At 37.8% G+C, this 24,111-nt stretch overlaps 1 protein-coding gene across 1 annotated transcript in view; it reads left to right on the top strand.

Annotated features, from left to right (window-relative positions):
* The window catches only part of LOC128643749 (glutamate-rich protein 3-like), a 160,579-nt gene that overhangs the window by 48,860 nt on the left and 87,608 nt on the right, over positions 1–24,111 (top strand). Inside the window, exon 6 of the mRNA XM_053696570.1 lies at positions 17,499–17,651. Coding sequence (XP_053552545.1) covers positions 17,499–17,651 — 153 coding nt within the window. The remainder of the gene's footprint in view (positions 1–17,498; positions 17,652–24,111) is intronic.

Here is a 24,111-nt window from a genome sequence, read left to right on the forward strand (position 1 = left end):
ATCTCATATTTATCTCAAATATTTCTCACAAGCATTAGCCAGGGAAACATGAAGTATTTCTACACTTCCACTAGACAACCAGGTATAATTTATTTGTAATAAAAACTAATAAATAAAAGAGCATAGGAGTGGCAAGGCTATAGAACTGTCCGTCAAAATTGCCTGCCCTAGGCACACGCCCAATTCGCCCAGGCCAAAAAAAAATCACAATACTCTCCACACCCAGTCCCTGCTCCACTTACAAATAGAAAGGATCAATCCAACTACAAAATATCAGCTTTTATTGGTATCTATTAAAATCAAATGCTTAGTGTTGTGTAGACATTGTCAAAGAAAGACCAGGGCTCCAAAGCTGACGCGTTTCGAGGGCTCTTGTACACTTGGCCAAAATAAGCCACTTTTGTAATTCAAATCCTGTACCATTTGGAAAAGTAGCACTGGTTTTATGTTGACATTTCACTAAAAACAATCAATTTAAAATAATACCAACTATCTTGCTCTTTTTTATTGAAAGACAGGTTCATTGTTTGGTTTCTAAGCATACAGTACCTTATTTAATACGTTTTTCTTTTGCAACATCTACACAAGACTACAAGCTAAGTGTAAACAGAGAATTACCACTCGGGCTGTCAATAGCACGCACAAGACATCTCTTGACAATTATATCAATATGTACCGCTTAACAATCGCTCTAATACTTCTTGTAAGCTGCATTTGTTTGGTTAAATCGTAATCTATTTGTTCAGCGAGGTTTGCTTATAGAAAACAAATGTTTGACTATGCAAAGGGAGACATGTCCTTGTTATAGATTTATATAAATGTTGTGTAATGCTTACAGCTGGGTTAGAGTTTGTTATTCTGTCATTGCACTGTTTACTTTTCAGTCACCGTATTGAAAAACACACTAAAATATTTGTTTGTTGTGTGCATGTTTGTATTTAGCTTGTTAAACAAAACGTATAAAGAAGAAAATTCTTGACATTTACAGAATTAATTCCATTCATGGTGTAGGTGGATTCCAGTACTGCATTTTGTTTAAATAGCAGCTGTTTATTAACTAACTGGACATATCTAATCAATACAGTATATACAGGCAGTCACCGTGTTACAGACATCCGACTTAAGTACAACTCATACTTACAAACAGATAAAATAGAGCTTTATTGCCAATCCTTCTTTACAGGATAAACCAAAATACTCAAAATCCAATTGTCACAAGGACAGAAAGTGATGTGAAATTTTCTGAACAGTGGCACAGATAGCAAAACAAACTTTTCCCTATGCTTTCCAAAACTAAAAAAATGTTTGGCTAGAGTTTCACCTAAATAAAGTGCCTGTTCCAACTTACATACAAATTCAACTTAAAGGGACAGTCTAGTCAAAATTAAACTTTCATGATTCAGATAGGGCATGCAATTTTAAACAACTTTCCAATTTACTTCTATTATCTAATTTGCTCAATTCTTCAGATATTCTTTGTTGAATAAATAGCAATGCACATGTGTGAGCCAATCACACAAGGCCTCTATGTGCAGCAACCAATCAGCAGCTACTGAGCATATCTAGATATGCTTTTCAGCAAGTGATATCAAGAGAATGAAGCAAATTAGATAATAGAAGTAAATTAGAAAGTTGTTTAAAATGACATGCTCTTTCTAAATCACGAAAGAAAAAAATTGGGTTTCATGTCTCTTTAAGAACAAACCTACAGAACCTATCTTGTTCGTAACCTGGGGACTACCTGTAAATATTAACCTTTTACTTACCTTTCAACATTTGTGGCTAGACACCCAATGATCTAAAAAAGTCTCTGGGCTGGCGGGATTACTAAAGAATACTCACCAGGCCTATTTCCCTGGTGGAATGATCTAAAGTAATTTTTTATCTTGCTAAGGGGCATACACTGTATTTTCGTATAGGGAGGCAATGCATGTATTACAAATGTGCATATGAAAATTAGTATTTTAAAAATCTTACAAAATGAATAATTGAACGATTACACAAAAATACACCGAAAAAAATTGTATTGTTAAAGTGTATCTAAAATCATAACAACATTGTTCACCAAAAATCGTATTTTATTAAAAATGTAAATTACTCAGGAATAAATTGGGCAAAAATCACTTAGAAATTCATACTTTTAAGTACAAAATACAAACCATAATTGTTGTTTTTTAGTAAAATGGGCTCAACATGGGCGTATATGAAATTGTGACTCCAATACCGGCGTAATTCTGTAACGATTTTTGCACTACAGGGGCGTGATTACATATACGGTGCAGGCTTTAGCGCAAGCTCTGCAACCCGCGCCGCCCGTAATTTCACCTCGCACATCGGGGTATTACATATTCCCCACCGGCAGCTCATAAAGTGCCGTAAGTCTGATAAACTAGCGATGTCCAGAAATGAGCGTAAATACAAATTTCTGGAGTCGCCAGTGACTTACGGCACTTTAGAAACTGCCGGCGCCTAAAAAAAGTAAAGAAAATAACAAATCTCCCGTAAAAGTCTAACACACCTCCCAAAAATAAGCCTGACACGTAAAAACCCCTATATCAGCAATCCCCCCTCTCACTATTAATAATAAATGTATTAACCCCTACACCGACAACCCCACACAAGCCTAATTAAACTATTAACCTCTATATCCGCCATCAAACCTAAACCGCAAGTAATAACTAAATTATTAACCCCTAAATCCGCCAACCCCAACATCGCAAACTACCTATTAAAACTATTAACCCCTAATCCGTCATTAACCCACAACACAATAAACCTATTAAAGTATTAACCCCTAAACCGCCAAAGCCCACAACATAATAAACCTAACCCCAAACCTAACCCCCCTAACCTAACACCCCCTAAATGAACCCAAATGACCTAATTTACAAAATACTAAACTTACTATTAAATTAAAAAAAACTAACACTACTACTAATTTCATTAGCTTTCATCCTATTGGCTAATTTTAACAGCCAATAGGATTTCAGTAGCTCTCATCCTATTGGCTGATTTGAATTTGAAGGCTCAAATCAGCCAAAAGAAATTCAAGGGATGCCATTTTTAATCGCGTACCTTGTATTCCTATTCAGTGTACGGCGGAGATCGTATGAAGAGGATCCTCCACGCTCCATGGCTCAGCGGTCACCGGTCTTCAGTTCCAGGCTCGTCAGTCTTCAGTTCCAGGGTCGCCGGTCTTCAGCTCCGCAGTTATCGGTCTTCAGCTCCGCCCTCCGCTCCGCATCAGCTGGTTCCTGGAAGAAGAAAGAAGAGGTCGACGCTTGGAAGAAGACTTCACCGCCTGGAACAGGATCTTCTTCAGGACAGGTGAGTACCACTTGGGGGTTAGACTTAGGGGTTTTTAAGGGATTTTTTATTTTTTTTAATTTTATTTAGATAGGGTGGGCAGTAAAAGAGCTGAATGCCCTTTTAAGGGCAATGCCCAACAAATGCCATTTTCAGGGCAATGGGTAGTTTAGGGTTTTTAGTGTTAGGTTATTTTATTTGGGGGGGTTTGGTGGGTGGGGGTTTTACTGTTAAGGGGGCTTTGTGTATTTTCTTGTAAAAGAGCTGATTATCTTGGGGCAATGCCCTGCAAAAAGCCCTTTTAAGGGCTACTGGTAGTTTATTAGATTAGGGGGTGTTTTTATTTTGGGAGGCTTTTTTATTTTCATAGGGATTAGGTATAATTTTTGTAAAATTTGGTAATTTTCTTTATTATTTTCTGTAATCTTAGATTTTTTTATTTTCTGTAATTGTAGCTTAAAGGGACAGTCTACTCCAGAATTTTTATTAGACTGTCCCTTTAATTTATAATAAGTTTATTTGTATTTTTATAGTAGTGTTAGTTTTTTTAATTTAATAGTATCTTTAGTATTTTGTAAATTAGGTAATTTGGGTTCATTTAGGGGGTGTTAGGTTAGGGGTGTTAGGGGGGGTTAGGTTAGGGGTTAGGTTTTTTGCGTTGTGACCTTTGGCGGTTTAGGGGTTAATACTTTAATAGGTTTATTGCGTTGTGGGCTTTGGCGGTTTAGGGGTTAATACTTTAATAGGTTTATTGCGTTGTGGGCTTTGGCGGTTTAGGGGTTAAAAGTAATTGCGTTGTGGGTTTGAAGGCGGATATAGGGGTTCATAGTTTAATTAGGCATATTGCGTTGTGGGAGGGTTGTTGGTTTAGGGGTTAATACTTTTATTAGTTGCGGTGTAGGTTTGATGGCGGATATAGGGGTTAATACACTTTATTAGTGATTGCGGTGGGGGATTGCGGTTGACAGGTAGATAGATATTGCGCATGCGTTAGGTGTTAGTTTATATTTTACAGGCAGTTACGGTGCTCCCATACTCAGCGCAAGGCCTGCTGCGGCTGCCTTGTTTAGCGAGGTGAAAATGGAGTAATCCTTGCGCTGAATATTGGATATCGATTGTGACGCGGTGCCATGTTAGCTTATGGGAGTAAATATTGCGGACGACGGGTGAAATATACTTGTATATGTAATAGCAAAATCGCATAAAAACCGGCGGCTTTTGCGGGCAACGCCGCATATGTAAGGGAGCCCCAGATCTCAGTATTTTCTGTCCAACTTAAAGGTGGTGAGCTTTTCTCAAAACCCTCAAAATACTTATAACCCTAATAGTAAAACACATGCATATGTAAATATAGGTGAATGTAAGATGCTATACACAGAAAGCAGCGTAATGTGATTTATATTGACTGCAGGATTTCATTTTAAAGTGTACCCCCTGCTCACTGCTGCAAAGAGTCTCTTTCTAGTGAGCTCCATTACTTTCAATAGGAATCATCCCGCCACTCGCAGGGACTGCCCCTTTTTTTACAATAATTGCACAATGGCAGCTGCTGTGAGGGTCGGCGAGGAAAACTGCACGAGAAATTGCAAAATTTAGATCATTGGGACCTTGGTATTGTGGACTCAGGGGGTTGAAGGGGCCCGTCGCTGAGTTTTGGGCAGGGCTGTGTCAGAGAAGGCGGAGTCACAGGTGGACAGTGGTCAAGGTCATGTTGGCAAGACTGGCCAGTGATGGGTATATCTATGCAATTTTTGACTGTCTGGGTGGATTATGGGCGGAGCTAAGGAAAATTCAGCAAATTGCAACATATAACTTATGGGCGGGGCTAAGGGAAATTCTGTAAATTGTGACATATAACTGTCTAATAGAGCAGTGCTTTCCAAACTTTTCATGTTGGTGACACACTTTTAAGACCTACATCATTTTGCGACACAGTAATTCAGTTGTACCAGCAAACAGAAGGTTAAAATAACTTGTTTTAAGAGATACAGACATACATAAATGATATAATAACTAAATGTATTTACAAGTAACAGTAAGTATGTGCAAGAATTAAAAAAAAAAAGTTTAATAACACCAATAGCTACTTACTTTTTTAATGGGATTTATGAGGTTGATGGGATGAATACAGTTTCTGAATATTTGGTGGAATCTTAGATAAAGACACTCGCATTTCATCATCAAGCATTTTTAAGCTTCCACTTCCTATCCATATATCAAGAGCAGGAGCAGCAATGCACTACTGGGAGCTAGCTGCAAAAAAAAACAACACTTTGACTTCTGACTTCAGCTCAGCTTTTGAGCTGAGCTGCAAGCACACTGCTGTCCCACTCACTGACTACACATGCAGTCACGAGCCGATTGAGGAGACTACACGTGCAGTCAGGAACCAATGTGCTGCCAATGGGAATAGTTTCAGTTCCCGCTGAACTGCGCCAATAGTTTAAGATGATCTGTGACCCACTAGGTATCAATCACGTGTCAACAACATATGTGTAGCAGGCAGGCGGAAAGTCGGAAACCAAAATAAAAAAAAAAAAAAAAAAACATTTTAATTTAAAAAAAATTGTGCTGAAGCAGGGACAAACCTACATACTGCCGCCGACACACTAATGTGTCACGACACACAGTTTGGAAAGCACTGTAATAGAGACTAGAGACAGAGACTAAAAAAATAAGCTGCATTTTAACCAAGTTGGTCACGGTATGTTACAGTTATAAGCATATGAAAAAACTGTCTTAAATTAATTAGATTACATTTTTGGAAAACCCTTGGGTTACAGTATTTATAAGAAGCTGTTCAACTGACAATTAATATATTAATAGGTCTGTAGCAGGCCTGCCCTTTGGACCCGCACTTTCAGGGGTGAGGGTATTAGAAGGTGCAATGAAGAAGTGTTTATGATATCAGGTGTAATATAATACTTATTCTTATTCTTTATATAGGTAACACTGAAGGTTGGGACAGGGGTGGGCTATACAGGGGGCAGGGCATACAGGGGGAGATGAATAAGAGATCTGGACTGTGGGGCCCCGTAAATGTGTTTTGCCCAGTGTGTTTTGCTCAGTGTTTGGATAGGACATCTATCAGCAATACATCACTTGGGCTGTGCCTATTTTTGCTCCAGCAATGCCTTAACAGGAACTGAGCAGCAAAGAGAAACGCTTCACTTGTGGAAGCTACAACACTGATGTTTCAGTCAGAGAATCACAAAAAGGAGACTTTTAAACTGCTATAAATTGCTATCTAGTGCCCTGCGGTACACTGGATTACCATGGTTACTTATAACACTTCAATACTCTCCATTTGGCTCATTATTCCTGGACAGTCTTTAAAAGCAGACTTGTAGGAAGGGGGGGGGGGGTAAGCACAGGTCACTTATATATACCTAACTAGTCAGTGAAATCCACTTGCGCATAACTACAGTTATGTACAACATTTTAAAGGGAAATGAAACACCCAAACTGCAATATAAAATGTATAATGATTATATATAATAATAAAACCATTTTTTTTAATTCTAATTCTAATTTAAATGGTGGGTTTTCCAGTTCTATCATGTCCGCCTGACATCACTAAATGCCGACAGCATACGCTGTTGGCATTTAACATTGCCCTAGCATTTCCAGTGAAATGCTTGTGCTATGTTGCATTCTGCTAACTGTCGGCCAATCGGCCGCTAGCAGGGGGTGTCAATCATCCTGATCACATTGTTACGACCGCTGCTTCTTAACTTACTTTTCCGGCAAGCCGGAAACTATGGGCGTAGAAAGTAGCATCCGCTGCTTGGTAAATCTACCTCTTGCTGAGGTGGGATTCAAAACTCGTAAGTTCAAACTAGTGGAATGTTTTTGTAAATAAACATTTTATTAAATAAACATTATAACTTATGTTTATTAATCATTAATTTGGTATACATGTCAAAATACCATTAAAGGGACAGTATATCCTACATTTTTCTCCCCTTTAATTTGTCTCCAGTGATCCATTTTACCTGCTGGAGTGTATTAAATTGTTTACAAATAACTTATTTCCCTTTATTTCAGATGCAGACTGCCCCTTATTTCAGTTTGTTTGACAGACTTGCATTTTAGCCAATCAGTACTGATACCTTAGTAACTCTACAGAAGTGAGCACAATGTTATCCTTATAGGAAACATGAACTAGCGCTGCCTAGCTGTAAAAAAAAATGTCAAATGCAGCCTTTAAAGGCTTAGAAATTAGCATATGAGCCTACCTAGATTTAGCTTTAACAAAGAATACCAAAAGAACAAAGCAAATTTGATGATAATAGTATAATGGAAAGTTGTTTAATTTATTACATGCCCTATCTGAATCATTAAAGTTTAATTTTGACTGGACTGTCCCTTTAAGTATAGGCTAAAAGCTGTGTAAACATAGCCATCAGTAGGAGGTAGAAGAGATAAGAAATAAAATGTTAATTTTCAATTGTTCTCTCTAGGTATTGGGCTTTGGTTTACAGACAGAAAATATGTAAAGAAGCATTGTGTATAGAAAGTGATAAAATAAGGATATCTGATTTCCCTGCAATCTCAACCCATTATGGTGGATTGTGGATTCAAAGAACAAAACCCGCTATTTCAAATACAAAAAATAAATATAGAGAGAAACAATTTCTCATAAATGTTATACTCTGCAGCTGATATAACAAGTCATTAGAAACCCATTAAGGTAAAAACAAATTTTCATTACACTGTCCCTTTAAATATGATTAAAACTCAAATTTAATTGAATAGATATATACTTTAATGGAGTTCATAGAAATAATACAATATACGAATATTAATCTTTGCAATGTACCTTTTTAAATAAATGTTTAAGGGATATGTGTGCACCTTATTTATTAATTAATTTAAGATATTTGAAATGAGTAGAATTGTATTTATTTATATAATAAGATGCTAATGCAAGAGTAACTATTCTTTTATATATATATATATATATATATATATATATATATAGAGAGAGAGAGAGAGAGAGAGAGAGAGGGAGAGAGAGAGAGAGAGAGAGAGAGAGAGAGAGGGAGAGAGAGAGAGGGAGAGAGAGAGAGAGAGAGAGAGAGAGAGAGAGAGGGAGAGAGAGAGAGAGAGAGAGAGAGAGAGAGAGAGGGAGAGAGAGAGAGAGAGAGAGAGAGAGAGAGAGGGAGAGAGAGAGAGAGAGAGAGAGAGAGGGAGAGAGAGAGAGAGAGAGAGAGGGAGAGAGAGAGAGAGAGAGAGAGAGGGAGAGAGAGAGAGAGAGAGAGAGAGAGAGAGAGAGAGAGAGAGAGGGAGAGAGAGAGAGAGAGAGAGAGAGAGAGAGGGAGAGAGAGAGAGAGAGAGAGAGAGAGAGAGAGAGAGGGAGAGAGAGAGAGAGAGAGAGAGAGAGGGAGAGAGAGAGAGAGAGAGAGAGAGAGAGGGAGAGAGAGAGAGAGAGAGAGAAAATAACTCATTGTGTAAACCATTTACAAATCTAAACAAGTCAGAAGACTTGCTTTAAAACCAGAAACTCTCTGACTACACTGTTTCCAATGCAGCAAAGGAATCCGGGTAAGATATGCAAATGAGGTTCACAATGACTCACTTTTTTACTTTAAGCCTGCTTTTTAAAGACAGACTTCCCTTTATGCCATAGCACTGCTGCATTACACAGCTTTAATGCTTAGCTAGGGTTAGGAGAGAGAGAGAGAGAGAGAGAGAGAGAGAGAGAGAGAGAGAGAGAGAGAGAGAGAGAGAGAGAGAGAGAGAGACTGCCCCTTTATTTTAGTTCTTTTAGCCAATCAGTGCCCTCTCATAAGTAACTCTATGGGTGTGAGCACAATGTTATCTAAATGACCCACATGAAGTAACTCCCTCAAGCTGTAAAAAACTGCCAAATGTATTCGGATAAGAGGCGGCCATCAAGGCCTTAGAGATTAGCATATGAGCCTACCTAGGTTTAGTTTTCAACTAAGAATACAAAGAAAACAAAGCAAATTTGATGATAAAAGTAAATTGGGAAGTTGTTTAACATTACATGCCCTATCTGAATCATGAAAATTTCATTCTGACTAGACTGTCCCTTTAAAACTGCTACAGCTACTTTGCTCCTTTATCTGCCCCTAACAAAAGTAGTGAAAATAGATTTCTTATGGCCACTGGAGCAATGTTGCTATGGTTACTCACACAATATATGTGACTGAAGCTCTTTGAAACTGCAACTCCCTACAACTTTGTATTACATAGAAAACGGTCACTAGTTATGACCACACGGACGTAGCAAGTGCAAGGGATTTTATCTACAAGTGTCATGTAATATGTAAAGGACAATTAACTTAAAGGGATATGAAACCCAACATTTTTCTTTCATTATTCAGATAGAGCATGTGATTTAAAAAAAAACATCTAATTTATTCCTATCATAACATTTTCTACATTCTCTTGGTATCGTTTGTTGAAAAGCAGGAATGTATGCTTAGGAGCCTGTCCATTTCTGGGCCACTATATGGCAGCAGTTTTGCAAGAATGTTATCCATTTGCAAGAGCACTAGATGTCAGCGCTATATCCTGCCATACAGTGATCCAGATGCCTACTTAAAGGGACAGTCTAGTCAAAATTAAACTTTCATGATTCAGATAGGGCATGTAATTTTAAACAACTTTCCAATTTACTTCTGTTATCTAATTTGCTAAATTCTTTAGATATCCTTTGTTGAAGAAATAGCAATGCACATGTGTGAGCCAATCACACGAGGCCTCTATGTGCAGCAACCAATAAGCAGCTACTGAGCATATCTAGATATGCTTTTCAGCAAGTGATATCAATAGAATGAAGTAAATTAGATAATAGAAGTAAATTAGAAAGTGGTTTAAAATTACATGCTCTTTCTAAATCACGAAAGAAAAAAATGTGGGTTTCATGTCCCTTTAAATATCTCTTCATCAAAGAAAATTGGAAACTTTTTTTCAAATGCGTCTGAATCACAAAATATATTTTGGGCTTTCATATCCCTTTAACAAAAAAGTTAGCCCTAAATTGGCATTTTAATTTGTCAGAAGACAACAGAACAAGTTTTGTAATTATAAAGAGCTTTATGTAACTAATTAAAAATGCATATGCTGTAGTGTGATAAGAGAACTATATCTGTTAGCACTGGGAAATACATTTAGATTAAATACACTAATTATGACAAATATAAAAAAAATCCTAAACCCACATGGACATATGTGCTATCTGATATAAGCAAACACTTCTTATTGGTTAAGCTGTGTTTATGAATCTTCAGCTTTTTTATGTGTACGGTTTTATGTTTATTTCATGTGCTTATGTTGCCCTCTACTGTCCCATATCAGTACTGCTTTTTTTTTATCTTCCAAATTTAATTTTGGATGTGTGTAAGTTTTCTACCTACATCTTTAGTTCTGTATATTATTCTAAAGCAGTATTCTATAATAGCAATCCTTACCATCAATGATCAACAATATTTCCAAACATATTGACTTTGGTGCTATTAAAAATCTTAGTGGGAAAAAGGTATGGATATAAATGTTTTGCTATTTAAAGGGACAGTTTAGTCAAAATTAAGGCATTATCTATCTTTTAACAAACAAAAATTCTGGTGTTGACTTGTCCCTTTAACATTACTCAGATATTGCAATTCTGTTTAAATGTTACTAAAAATGTCAAAATTAAACTTACATGATTCAGATAGAGCATGTGATTTTAAACAGCTTTCCAATTTACTTTTATCATCAAATTTGCTTTGTTCTCTTGGTAATCTTTGTTGAGAGCAAAACATAGGTAGGCTCATATGCTAATTTCTAAGCCACATCTTATCTCAGTGCATTTAGACAGTATATCAAAGCTAGACAGAGCTAGCTCATGTGTGCATAGATAACATTGTGCTTATTCCTGTGGAGTTATTTATGAGTCAACACTGATTGGCTAAAATTCAAAATAAATTAAAAAAAAAAAGGGGGGGGGGCAGTCTGCAGTGGCTTAGATACAAGGTAATCACAGAGATAAAAAGTGTATAAATAAAACAGTGTTGGTTATGAAAAACTAAGGAATAGGTAATAAAGGGATCTTTTTTAAACAATAACAAATCCGGTGTAGACTGAAGAGGGTAATAATGTTTAATTGTTCTATGTATGTAGTCAATGCACCTTCTAATTTGTGTATAATTAAAGGGACAGTCTACACCAGAATTTGTTTTTGTTTAAAAAGATAGATAATCTCTTTATTACCCAATCCCCAGTTTTGCATAACCAACACTGTTATATTAATATATACTTTTTACCTCTGTGATTACCTTGTATCTAAGCCTCTGCAGACTGCCCCCTTATTTCAGTTCTTTTGACAGACTTGCATTTTAGCCACTCCATGGTGTGAGCACAATGTTATCTATATGACACACATGAACTAACACCCTCTAGCTATGAAAAAGCTGTCAAATGCATTCAGATAAGAGGCGGCCTTCAAGGACTAAGAAATTAACATATGAGCCTCCTAGGTTTAGCTTTCAACTAAGAATATCAAGAGTACAAAGCAAAATTGATGATAAACGTACGTACATTGGGCTAAACGTGATATGTGTAAGATAAATAAACACATCTGGGAACTTTCAGAAATGATCTGACCCTTAGACTCAGAAATATAAAAGGGACATAAACCACCTTATAATTACAAGATATGAAAAGTGCTACACAGAATAATTTGCATATGGCTAAAAGTGCAATTAACATCATACTCTGCAAAGGTTGGCTTATAAACAAATGAACATCCCAACAAGCAGTAAATATTGCAGCTAGTAGTAAGTCATTAACTAAAATTCTGTATACAGCAGGTGAAAATTAAAAGGAACGGGAAACACAATTTTGTTATTTCTGATTCAGACAGAACTTACACTTTTAAAAAAGTTTCCAATTTACTTCTGTAATCAGATTTGCTTTGTTCTCATGGTATTATTTGTTGAAGAGATTTCCAGAAAGCCCTACATATTAGAAACAGGTGCTGCCTTGCTCTTGCAAATGTATAAGATTCTTGCAAAACTGCTGTGGCAGACACGTGCACGCTCCTGATCTTACCATCCTACTTTTCAACAAAGGGTACCAAAAGAATGAAGAAAATGTGCTAATAGAAGTAAATTGAAACGTTCTTTTTAGATTGCATGCTCTGTCTAAATCATGAAACTTTAATTTTGACTTTACTGTCCCTTTAACTGTAAAAAATGTTAGCATATTTTTTTTTTAATGTTTTAATTACTCTGTCTTAAAGGGACATAGACATTGATAGAACACTGAGGCATTATTAACACACAGAGATTTACACCCCAGGTGCCGATCTCAGAATTTAGCTGCTCAATAATAAATCTTCTTGTGCATGAGTTTGATTGACAAGAAAGCTGGTGCGTGCTGTGTAGCTATCAATCAGCACATGGGCAGGTTTTGAGATCGGCAACTAAGGATCCTTTTTTGCACTTTGTATCCCATTACAAATGAAGCTGTGTAACCCAAGGATACTATCGACACATGCACCTTTATTATTTATGTTAAAATCCAATGTATATATTTGTTAATATTTTATTGTTTATATTATCTGTTTAATGTCAGCTTTATACATTTATACCTAAAGCTATTGTCTCTTATCTACAGCCAATTCCCTGCTTTAGGGTGATCAGCTGTCACTGACTCACCTGTGATAGGTAAATGTATTTATCAGGTGCTAGGGGTATTTTAGATTGGTGATGAAGCACACTACCTTAGGCTTATACAAATCACCTAAACATTTATAAATATTTAATGGCTGTTATAGTGATAAATTAAATTTTCTTCTAGATTGTAAGTTCCCAGAGGAATAGGGCCCTCAATTCCTCTTGTATGTGTTGGTAAATTTTGTCCTGTCTTACAAGTTTTATATTGATTTAAATGAATTGTATTTTCTTTCATGTAATTGGCAAGAGTCCATGAGCTAGTGACGTATGGGATATACAATCCTACCAGGAGGGGTAAAGTTTCCCAAACCTCAAAATGCCTATAAATACACCCATCACCACACCCACAATTCAGTTTTACAAACTTTGCCTCCTATGGAGGTGGGTAAATCTAAAGCTTCAGTTCTAACCGTTGTAGTTAATTCGACAAAATAAGGAACATAAACCTAATCCTTCCCCTAAGGAATCTGTTTCCAATTGGAAACCTTCAAATTGGAATAAATCCAAGCCATTTAAGAAACCAAAGCCAGCCCCCAAGTCCGCATGAAGATGCGGCTCTCATTCCAGCTCAGCTGGTACGCGGGCAGATTAAGATTTTTCAAGGATATTTGGACAAATTCTGTCCAAAATCAATGGATTCTGAGTATTGTCTCTCAGGGGTACCGAATAGGATTCAGAGTAAGACCTCCTGTGAGAAGATATTTTCTCTCACGCATCCCAGCAAATCCAGTAAAAGCTCAGGCTTTCCTGAAGTGTGTTTCAGACCTGGAGTTTTCAGGGGTAATCATGTCAGTTCCGTTTCAGGAACAGGGCCTGGGGTTTTATTCAAATCTGTCAGCTCCTGTCTAATTTCTGCAGTTCATATACCAGGTATAGACAATTGGGAAGCGGATTATCTCAGCCATCAGACTTTACATCCGGGGGGAGTGGTCCCTCCATCCAGATGTGTTTTCTCAGGTTGTTCAGATGTGGGGTCTTCCAGAAATAGATCTGATGGCTTCTCATCTAAACAAGAAACTTCCCAGCTACCTGTCCAGATCCAGGGATCCTCAGGCGGAAGCAGTGGATGTGTTGACACTTCCTTGGTGTTATCAACCTGCTTATATTTTCCCGCTTTTGGTTCTTCTTCCAAGAGTGATCTCCAAAATCATCATGGAGCAATCGTTTGTGTTGCTGGTGGTTCCAGCATGGCCTCACAGGTTTTGGTATGCAGATTTTGTTCGGATGTCCAGTTGCCAACCTTGGCCACTTCCATTAAGGCCGGACCTTCTGTCTCAATGTCCGTTTCTCCATCAGGATCTCAAATCATTAAATTTGAAGGTATGGAAATTGAACGCATAGTGCTTAGTCATAGACGATTCTCTGATTCTGTGATTAATACTATGTTGCAGGCTCCTAAATCTGTTTCTAGAAAGATTTATTGCCGAGTTTGGAAGACTTACATTTCATGGTGTTCCTCTCATAAATTCTCTTGGCATTATTTTAGAATTCCTAGAATTTTACAGTTTCTTCAGGATGGTTTGGATAAGGGTTTTTCTGCAAGCTCCTTGAAGGGACAAATCTCTGATCTTTCTGTTTTATTTCACAGAAAGATTAATAAGCTTCCTGATATTCACTGTTTTGTTCAGGCTTTGGTTCGTATCAAGTCTGTCATTAACTCAATCTCTCCTCCTTGGAGTCTTAATTTGGTTTTGAAGGCTTTACAGGCTCCTCCATTTGAGCCTATGCATTCTTTGGACATTAAACTACTTTCTTGGAAAGTGTTGTTTCTTTTGGCCATCTCTTCTGCTAGAAGAGTTTCTGAATTATCTGCTCTCTCTTGTGAATCTCCTTTTCTGATTTTTCATCAGGATAAGGCAGTTTTGCGTACTTCATTTAAATTCTTACCTTAGGTTGTGAATTCTAACAACATTAATAGAGAAATTGTTGTCCCTTCCTTGTGTCCTAATCCTAAGAATTATTTGGAGAGATCTTTACATTCTTTGGATGTGGTGAGAGCTCTGAAATATTATGTTGAAGCTACTAAAGATTTCAGGAAGACTTCTAGTCTATTTGTTATCTTTGCTGGTCCTAGGAAAGGTCAGAAGGCTTCTGCCGTTTCCTTGGCATCGTGGTTAAAGCTTTTGATTCATCAAGCTTATTTGGAGTCGGGTCAAGCCCCGCCTCAGAGAATTGCAGCTCAATCTACTAGATCAGTTTCCACTTCATAGGCTTTTAGGAATGAAGCTTCAGTTGATCTGATTTGCAAAGCAGCAACTTGGTCTTCTTTGCATACAATTACTAAATTCTACCGTTTTGATGTATTTGCTTCTTCGGAAGCAGTTTTTGGTAGAAAAGTTCTTCAGGCAGCTGTTTCAGTTTGATTCTTCTGCTTATGTTTTAAGTTTTTTCCTTTCATTTATGAGAATAAACTTATTTTTGTGGTTGTGGATTAATTTTCTTCAGCAAAAAATGGCTGTTTTTATTTTATCCCTCCCTCTCTAGTGACTCTTGCGTGGAGTTCCACATCTTGGGTATTGCTATCCCATACGTCACTAGCTCATGGATTCTTGCAAATTACATGAAAGAAAACATAATTTATGTAAGAACTTACCTGATAAATTAATTTCTTTCATATTGGCAAGTCCATGAGTCCCACCCTTTTTATGGTGGTTAAGATTTTTTTGTATAAAGCACAATTATTTCCAAATTCCTTTGTTGATGCTTTTTACTCCTTTCTTTATCACCCCACTACTTGGCTATTCGTTAAACTGAATTGTGGGTGTGGTGAGGGGTGTATTTATAGGCATTTTGAGGTTTGGGAAACTTTGCCCCTCCTGGTAGGATTGTATATCCCATACGTCACTAGCTCATGGACTCTTGCCAATATGAAAGAAATGAATTTATCAGGTAAGTTCTTTTACATAAATTATGTTTTTGGACAGCGCTGCGTAATATGTTGGCGCTTCATAAATAAAGTATAATAATAATGTTCTTATTTGTTAGAGCAGGGGCTTTTAAACCTATCCTGAGGCCTCCATAACAGGCCAGATTTTCAGGACTACCATTGGCGAGGGCAGGTTTATAACCATATTTACTATTCAGCGGATTATTTCACCTGTGCTCCAGTTCAGATATCCTGGAAATCTGGCCAGTTAGGGAGTAGGGATGTGCGAATGTTTAGCAACATTCAAAAAATTTAATTAATTTTTACACATTTGTTTGTGCGTTTCAAATTTCGAAAGTTTGTACAATATTTTACCATTTGTTTCGTGTAATGGTATTTCTAATGCTCTCTTTAAATTTAATATCCGAATTATGCAATATTCAAAATGGAAAAATTTGAATTGATATATTTGTATCTATTTTATGTACCAATTTACTAAATTCCCTACGACATGAACTACTGAACTTCTGAATAGTATTTGTTAAAGGTACAGTAAAGGTACGAGAATCTTTCATGATTTGAATAGAACACACAATTTTAAACAATGTTCCAATTTACTTCTATTATCTAATTTGCTTCATTATCTTGTTATCTTTTGCTGAAGGAACAGCATTGCACTTAGGGTTGCCACCTCGACCATGTTTTCCTGAACACTTATGAGTTACACATGCTGCAGGGTGTGCAGGGAGGAACATGTATTGTGTTTCTGGACAGCACTATTCATGTTCCTCCCTGCACACCCTGCAGCATGTGTAACTCATAAGTGTTCAGGAAAACATGGCCGAGGTGGCAACCCTAATTGCACTAATGGCAGCTAGCTAAACACATCTAGTTATCCAATCACAAGAGACAAATGTGTGCAAGCACCAATTAGCAGCTAGCAGCCACTAGTGTAGGATATGTGCGTATTCTTTTTCAACAAGGGATACCAAGGGAACGAAGCACATTTGAAAATAGAAGTAAATGTAAAAGTGTCTTAAAATCGCATGTTCTATCTGAATCAGGCACGTATAATTTTGACTTTTCTATCCCTTTAAGTCAAAAGTTACATTCAAAATTTAATTTGTGAATATTCAATCTAATTATAAACATTCAAAATCGAAAGTAACATTTGAAAACCAGAAATAACATTAGTTTACCGAATTTTAATGGATTTTTGTTCTTATCGACAATCGATTGTGCAGAATAAATGTCCACAGGATTATTCCCTCTACCAAGCGAATTGCACTTTCAACGCATTCGCCCATCCCTATCGGGAGGCCTGAGGACAGTTTTGAAAACCCCTGCATTAGAGCATGAAATTGTATCTCTAGTGATGCTGCAACCCCGACAAAGGGGTAAAACACATAGTTAAAGTACTGCTTGGGAACGACAGAGCACTGCTGGCCCTGAGCAGAATCTACCGCTCACCCAATCAGGAGTCATAGTTGCACAGCTGTGTTGCTGAAATGCAAGTATTAAAATCACACATAGTAATTTCCCCCATAACGTCTCTTAAAGTAATTTCATTAACTATTTTAAATGCCTATATTTCTACAAAGAAAAGAATAACATTTTTGTACATTCTGGTTCTTAAGGTGTCACCTCGACCAAATACTGCGCCAGGGAACATACAACGCCCGGTTCGGTTACAACCTCTTCAGGGATATTCTGCAAAGGCACCAAAGACATCATCTGGTTTACGGCACAAACACTCTTTTTATGAGCAAGAACAGCATCTTCGCAGCAAGGTGAGATATTATGGTTCATGCACATTTACAGAGTTCCGTTTTTTTTTTTTTTTACTTAACTTCTAAAATTAAAGGAACATTGTACTAAAAAGTTGTTTTTTTATTATCCTTATGAAAAGCAGCATTTAGATATGATTTTTTTTTTTGGCCTGAAAAAGTTGTCTATATTTACATTAAAACTAATACAGCAGTATCAGTTCTTCCCGCTAATGCTCATTGGCTGAGCGGTACTTTGTTTTAATGCTCACTGGCTGACAGGTATTTTTTACTGTTGCTCATTAGCCTATAGCAAATACCAGTGGCGTCACTAGGGTTGGTGTCACCCAGTGCAGTAAGTTATGGTGTCACCCCTCCCCCCAGAAAGCAGACACACACAAACACAAAAACCCAGGCACACACACATACAAACACTCGGAAACACACTCAGACACACACAAAAACACTCAGACACACACACAAAATAAAACACTCAGACACGCACAAAAACACTCAGGTAGACACACAAACACTTAGACACACATAAAAACACTCAGGCACACACACAAACACTTAGACACACACTAAAACACTCAGGCACACACACAGAAACACTCAGACACACACACACAAAAGCACTCAGACACACACACACAAAAACTCAGACACACACACATACAAAATATGTAAACTGCACTGCATTAATTATAAAGCTCATGCCTAGAGCTGCTCCCTGGCTCAGCAGAGCATCAAATGAAAGATAAACAGAGCACTCTAAAAATAAATCACTAAAGAAAAGGTTTAGGTGCTAACTATGAAAATTCTGCTCTCTGACTCTGTTCCAAGTCTGTCAGTGCACAGCCCAGGCTGCGTGCCTACTGCTTCTTATGGCCAAGCACCTCTGCTCTCTGCCCACCCCCAGACCCCCGCCTGCCCTCCTACCTCTTCAGTGTGAACTTAGTGTACTGTAACCATACCGGTCTGGTAGGCATCATACGTGACTCCTTCACTTTAGAGACAGTGTCAGACAGTCATGCGGTCAGGTGCCAGACACCCCCCTCATGATTTCCCAGTTCCCGTTTAGAGAGACAGCACAGCAGTGAGTGACTCCACTGCTCCACACGCCACTGAGCAGTGAGCACAGATAGGCAGGCAGGTTTAGGCTAGCAACGCAACTTTGCAAGCCCCACGGCACGCCCACAACATTCATAGAGAAATTGGGAAGGGGAGAAGCAAAGTACAAACAAGCAAAAGCAGCCGGGAAAACTATTTGTGGAAATTGCAGCGCTGGCTCAAGGGGCAAAAAAATGAAGTGTCTACAACTTCCCCAGTCCCACTAATGTTCACAAATGCTGGCCCCTCTAATAAAAAAATATATGCATCTCTACATTGTATTTCTTTGAATTTCAATAAAATTTTAAAAAAATAAAATCATCAAATTTGGTGGTGTCACCCCCTGGAGGGTGTCACCCAGGTGCGGCCTGCACCCCCCTAGTGACACCACTGGCAAATACACATCTGATGCTTCTGAACTAGATTAAATTTAAACAGCTTTTATTTAACATTTTGAGGGGTAGTTATCAACGTGTCTACCTCAAATACGCTGGAATTCCGCAGCGTATTTGAGGCGAGGCTGATTCGCCTTAGTTATCAAGCCCTAGATACCGGCAAAAGTAGAATTTTGTGACGTAAGCTTCGATCCGCCGGACTCAGTCCGACACAGATCGATTCTTGCGTCACTCCAGATGTTCCGCACACAAGTGCGGCACAATCTGACTACTTTTGCTAGTTATCAAAAAACTAGCAGGTACGCTCGGCACTTTTCCGGCCCAGCGTACCTGGTTTTCAATCCGCCGCCCTGGAAGCGACGGATCCCATAGGAATCAATGGGAGTCTGACCATAGCGAAAGTTCAGGTTCGCTGCTGCCAGACATCCCATTGATTTCTATGGGAAACGTCTGCACCTAACACCCTAACATGTACCCCGAGTCTAAACACCCCCAATCTGCCCCCCCCCCTACACCGCCGCAACTAAATAAAGTTATTACACCATAAACCGCCGCTCCCGGTCCCCGCCGCAACTATAATATATGTATTAACCCCTAAACCGCCGCTCCCAGACCCCGCCGCCACCTACATTATACCTATTAACCCCTATCCTGCCCCCCCTACACCGTCGCCACCTATAATAAATTTATTAACCCCTATCCTGCCCCCCCTACACCGCCGCCACTGTAATAAAATTATTAACCCCTAAACCAAAGTCTAACCCCTAACCCTAACACCCCCCTAACTTAAATATTAATTAAATAAATCTAAATAATATTTCTCTTATTAACTAAATGAATCCTATTTAAAACTAAATACTTACCTTTAAAATAATCCCTAATATAGCTACAATATAAATAATAATTATATTGTAGCTATTTTAGGATTTATTTTTATTTTACAGGCAAATTTCAATTTATTTTAACTAGGTACAATAGCTATTAAATAGTTATTAACTATTTAATAGCTACCTAGCTAAAATAAAGAGAAATTAACCTGTAAAATAAATCCTAACCTAAGTTACAATTACACCTAACACTACACTATACTTTAATAAATGAATCCTATTTAAAACTAAATACTTACCTTTAAAATAATCCCTAATATAGCTACAATATAAATAATAATTATATTGTAGCTATTTTAGGATTTATTTTTATTTTACAGGCAAATTTCAATTTATTTTAACTAGGTACAATAGCTATTAAATAGTTATTAACTATTTAATAGCTACCTAGCTAAAATAAAGAGAAATTAACCTGTAAAATAAATCCTAACCTAAGTTACAATTACACCTAACACTACACTATACTTTAATAAATGAATCCTATTTAAAACTAAATACTTACCTGTAAAATAAACCCTAAGATAGCTACAATGTAATTAATAATTACATTGTAGCTATTTTAGGATTTATATTTATTTTACAGGTAGCTTTGTATTTATTTTAGCTAGTTAGAATAGTTATTAAATAGTTATTAACTATTTAATAACTACCTAGCTAAAAGAAATACAAAATTACCTGTAAAATAAATCCTAACCTAAGTTACAATTAAACCTAACACTACACTATCATTAAATTAATTAAATTAATTACCTACAAATAACTACAATTAAATACAATTCAATAAACTAACTAAAGTACAAAAAATAAAAAAAGCTAAGTTACTAAAAAAAAAAAAAAGTTACAAATATTTAAAAAATATTACAACAATTTTAAGCTACTTACACCTAATCTAAGCCCCCTAATAAAATAACAAATCCCCCAAAATAAAAACATTCCCTACCCTATTCTAAATTAAAAAGTAAACAGCTCTTTTGCCTTACCAGCCCTTAAAAGGGCCTTTTGCGGGGCATGCCCCAAAGAAAACAGCTCTTTTGCCTGTAAAAGAAAAATACAACCCCCCCCAACATTAAAACCCACCTCCCACATACCCCTAATCTAACCCAAACCCCCCTTAAATAAACCTAACACTACCCCCCTGAAGATCATCCTACCTTGAGTCATCTTCACTCAGCTGAGCACCGATGGAACTGAAGAGGAGATCCGGAGCGGCAGAAGTGATCATCCAAGGGGCGCTGAAGAAATCTTCCATCCGATGAAGTCATCATCCAGGTGGCGCTGAAGAGGTCTTTGATCCTATAGAAGTCATCATCCAGGCGTTGTCTTCAATCTTCATCCATCCAGAGCGGAGCCATCTTCAGAAGAGCCTATGCGGATCCATCCTCTTCTTCCCGACGACTAACGACGAATGACGGTACCTTTAAGTGACGTCATCCAAGATGGCGTCCCTCGAATTCCGATTGGCTGATAGGATTCTATCAGCCAATCGGAATTAAGGTAGAAAAATCTGATTGGCTGATTCAATCAGCCAATCAGATTCAAGTTCAATCCGATTGGCTGATTGGTTCAGCCAATCGGATTGAACTTGAATCTGATTGGCTGATTGAATCAGCCAATCAGATTGAACTTGAATCTGATTGGCTGATTGAATCAGCCAATCAGATTTTTCTACCTTAATTCCGATTGGCTGATAGAATCCTATCAGCCAATCGGAATTCGAGTGACGCCATCTTGGATGACGTCACTTAAAAGTACCGTCATTCGTCGTTAGTCGTCGGGAAGAAGAGGATGGATCCGCGTAGGCTCTTCTGAAGATGGCTCCGCTCCGGATGGATGAAGATTGAAGACTCCGCCTGGATGATGACTTCTATCGGATCGATGACCTCTTCAGCGCCGCCTGGATGATGACTTCATCGGATGGAAGATTTCTTCAGCGCCCCTTGGATGATCACTTCTGCCGCTCCGGATCTCCTCTTCAGTTCCATCGGTGCTCGGCTGAGTGAAGACGACTCAAGGTAGGATGATCTTCAGGGGGTAGTGTTAGGTTTATTTAAGGGGGGTTTGGGTTAGATTAGGGGTATGTGGGTGGTGGGTTTTAATGTTGGGGGGGGGGTTGTATTTTTCTTTTACAGGCAAAAGAGCTGTTTTATTTGGGGCATGCCCCGCAAAAGGCCCTTTTAAGGGCTGGTAAGGCAAAAGAACTGTTTACTTTTTAATGTAGAATAGGGTAGGGAATTTTTTATTTTGGGGGGCTTTGTTATTTTATTAGGGGGCTTAGATTAGGTGTAAGTAGCTTAAAATTGTTCTAATATTTTTTAAATGTTTGTAACTTATTTTTTTTATTTTTTGTAACTTAGCTTTTTTTATTTTTTGTACTTTAGTTAGTTTATTGAATTGTATTTAATTGTAGTTATTTGTAGGTAATTAATTTAATTAATTTAATGATAGTGTAGTGTTAGGTTTAATTGTAACTTAGGTTAGGATTTATTTTACAGGTAAATTTCTCTTTATTTTAACTAGGTAGCTATTAAATAGTTAATAACAATTTAATAGCTATTGTACCTATTTAAAATAATTTGAAAGTTGCCTGTAAAATAAATATAAATCCTAAGATAGCTACAATATAAATATTATTTATATTGTAGCTATATTAGGGTTTATTTTACAGGTAAGTATTTAGTTTTAAATAGGATTCATTTAGTTAATAAGAGTTAAATTTATTTAGATGTATTTAATTAATATTTAAGTTAGGGAGGTGTTAGGGTTAGTGTTAGACTTAGGTTTAGGGGTTAATAATTTTATTAGAGTTGCGGCGGTGTAGGGGGGGGCAGTATAGGGGTTAATAAATTTATTATAGGTGGCGACGGTGTAGGGGGGCAGATTAGGGGTTAATAAGTTTAATATAGGTTGCGGCGGGGTCCGGGAGCGGCGGTTTAGGGGTTAAACTATTTATTTAGTTGCGGCGGGGTCCGGGATTCGCAGGATAGGGGTTAATAAATGTATATAGGGGGGGCAGGATAGGGGTTAGTAGGTATAATGTAGGTGGCGGCGGGGTCCGGGAGCGGCAGTTTAGGGGTTAATACATTTATAAGAGTTGCGGCGGTGTCTAGGAGCGGCGGTTTAGGGGTTAGTAACTTTATTTAGTTGCGGGGGGCTCCGGGGGCGCGGGTATAGGGGGTAGAACAGTATAGTTAGTGTGGGTGCTTAGTAACAGGGGTATCAATAAAGCTGGGAAAAAGCCGAAGGGCAGCGAGATCGGATCAGTGATAACTATCACAATCCGCTGCTCATTGCCCCGTACTTGGTGCGCGGCTTTTTGACAGCTTTTTTGATAACTTAGGCGAACGTATTCAGGTCCGCGGCGGCGATGTGAGGCGAGCTTAGGCGGGTGTATTGGACCGGCGAAGGCAGGTAAAGTAGACGGCTTGATAACTACCCCTCTTTGTCAGGTAAAAAAAGAAAAAAAATCAACCCATTTAAACACATGCTATTTGGAGTGTCTTATGTATTGTCAGACTTTAAAGGGGCAGTAAACTTACAAACTAATGTTATATAATTTTGCACATAATGCAGAATTATATAACATTAGCTTAGTGGCAGATTTATACATTAAAGTATTGCAGAGAATTTTTATTTAAAAGTAAATTTTTCCAGAACGCCGCTCATTGCTCTACTGAGCGGGTCTGGCTTTTCCTCAGCATATCGCAGCAACACTGTCTAGTCACAGCGTGCCCGGTCGCACCATTAAACTGAATGTAGCTCGTTCCTGCTACTAGACCAGAGCGGGAGCGAGCTACAATTAGATTAATGGTGCGACCGGGCACGCTGTGACTAGACAGTGTTGCCGCGATGCGCTGAGGAAAAGCCAGACCCGCTCAGTAGAGCAAGAAGTGGCGTTCTGGAAAAATTTACTTTTAAATAAAAATTCTCTGCAATACTTTAATGTATAAATCTGCCACTAAGCTAATGTTACAATTAGTTTTTAAGTTTACTGCCCCTTTAAAGTGACATCTTTCTCAATTATTTTCTTCTATCATGTAAATGAAAGAACAGCAGTTAAACATATTAAAAATATTGTTTGTGTGAAAACCG

This window comes from Bombina bombina, unplaced genomic scaffold (genome assembly GCF_027579735.1).
Source record: "Bombina bombina isolate aBomBom1 unplaced genomic scaffold, aBomBom1.pri scaffold_716, whole genome shotgun sequence".
Lineage (NCBI taxonomy): Eukaryota > Metazoa > Chordata > Amphibia > Anura > Bombinatoridae > Bombina > Bombina bombina.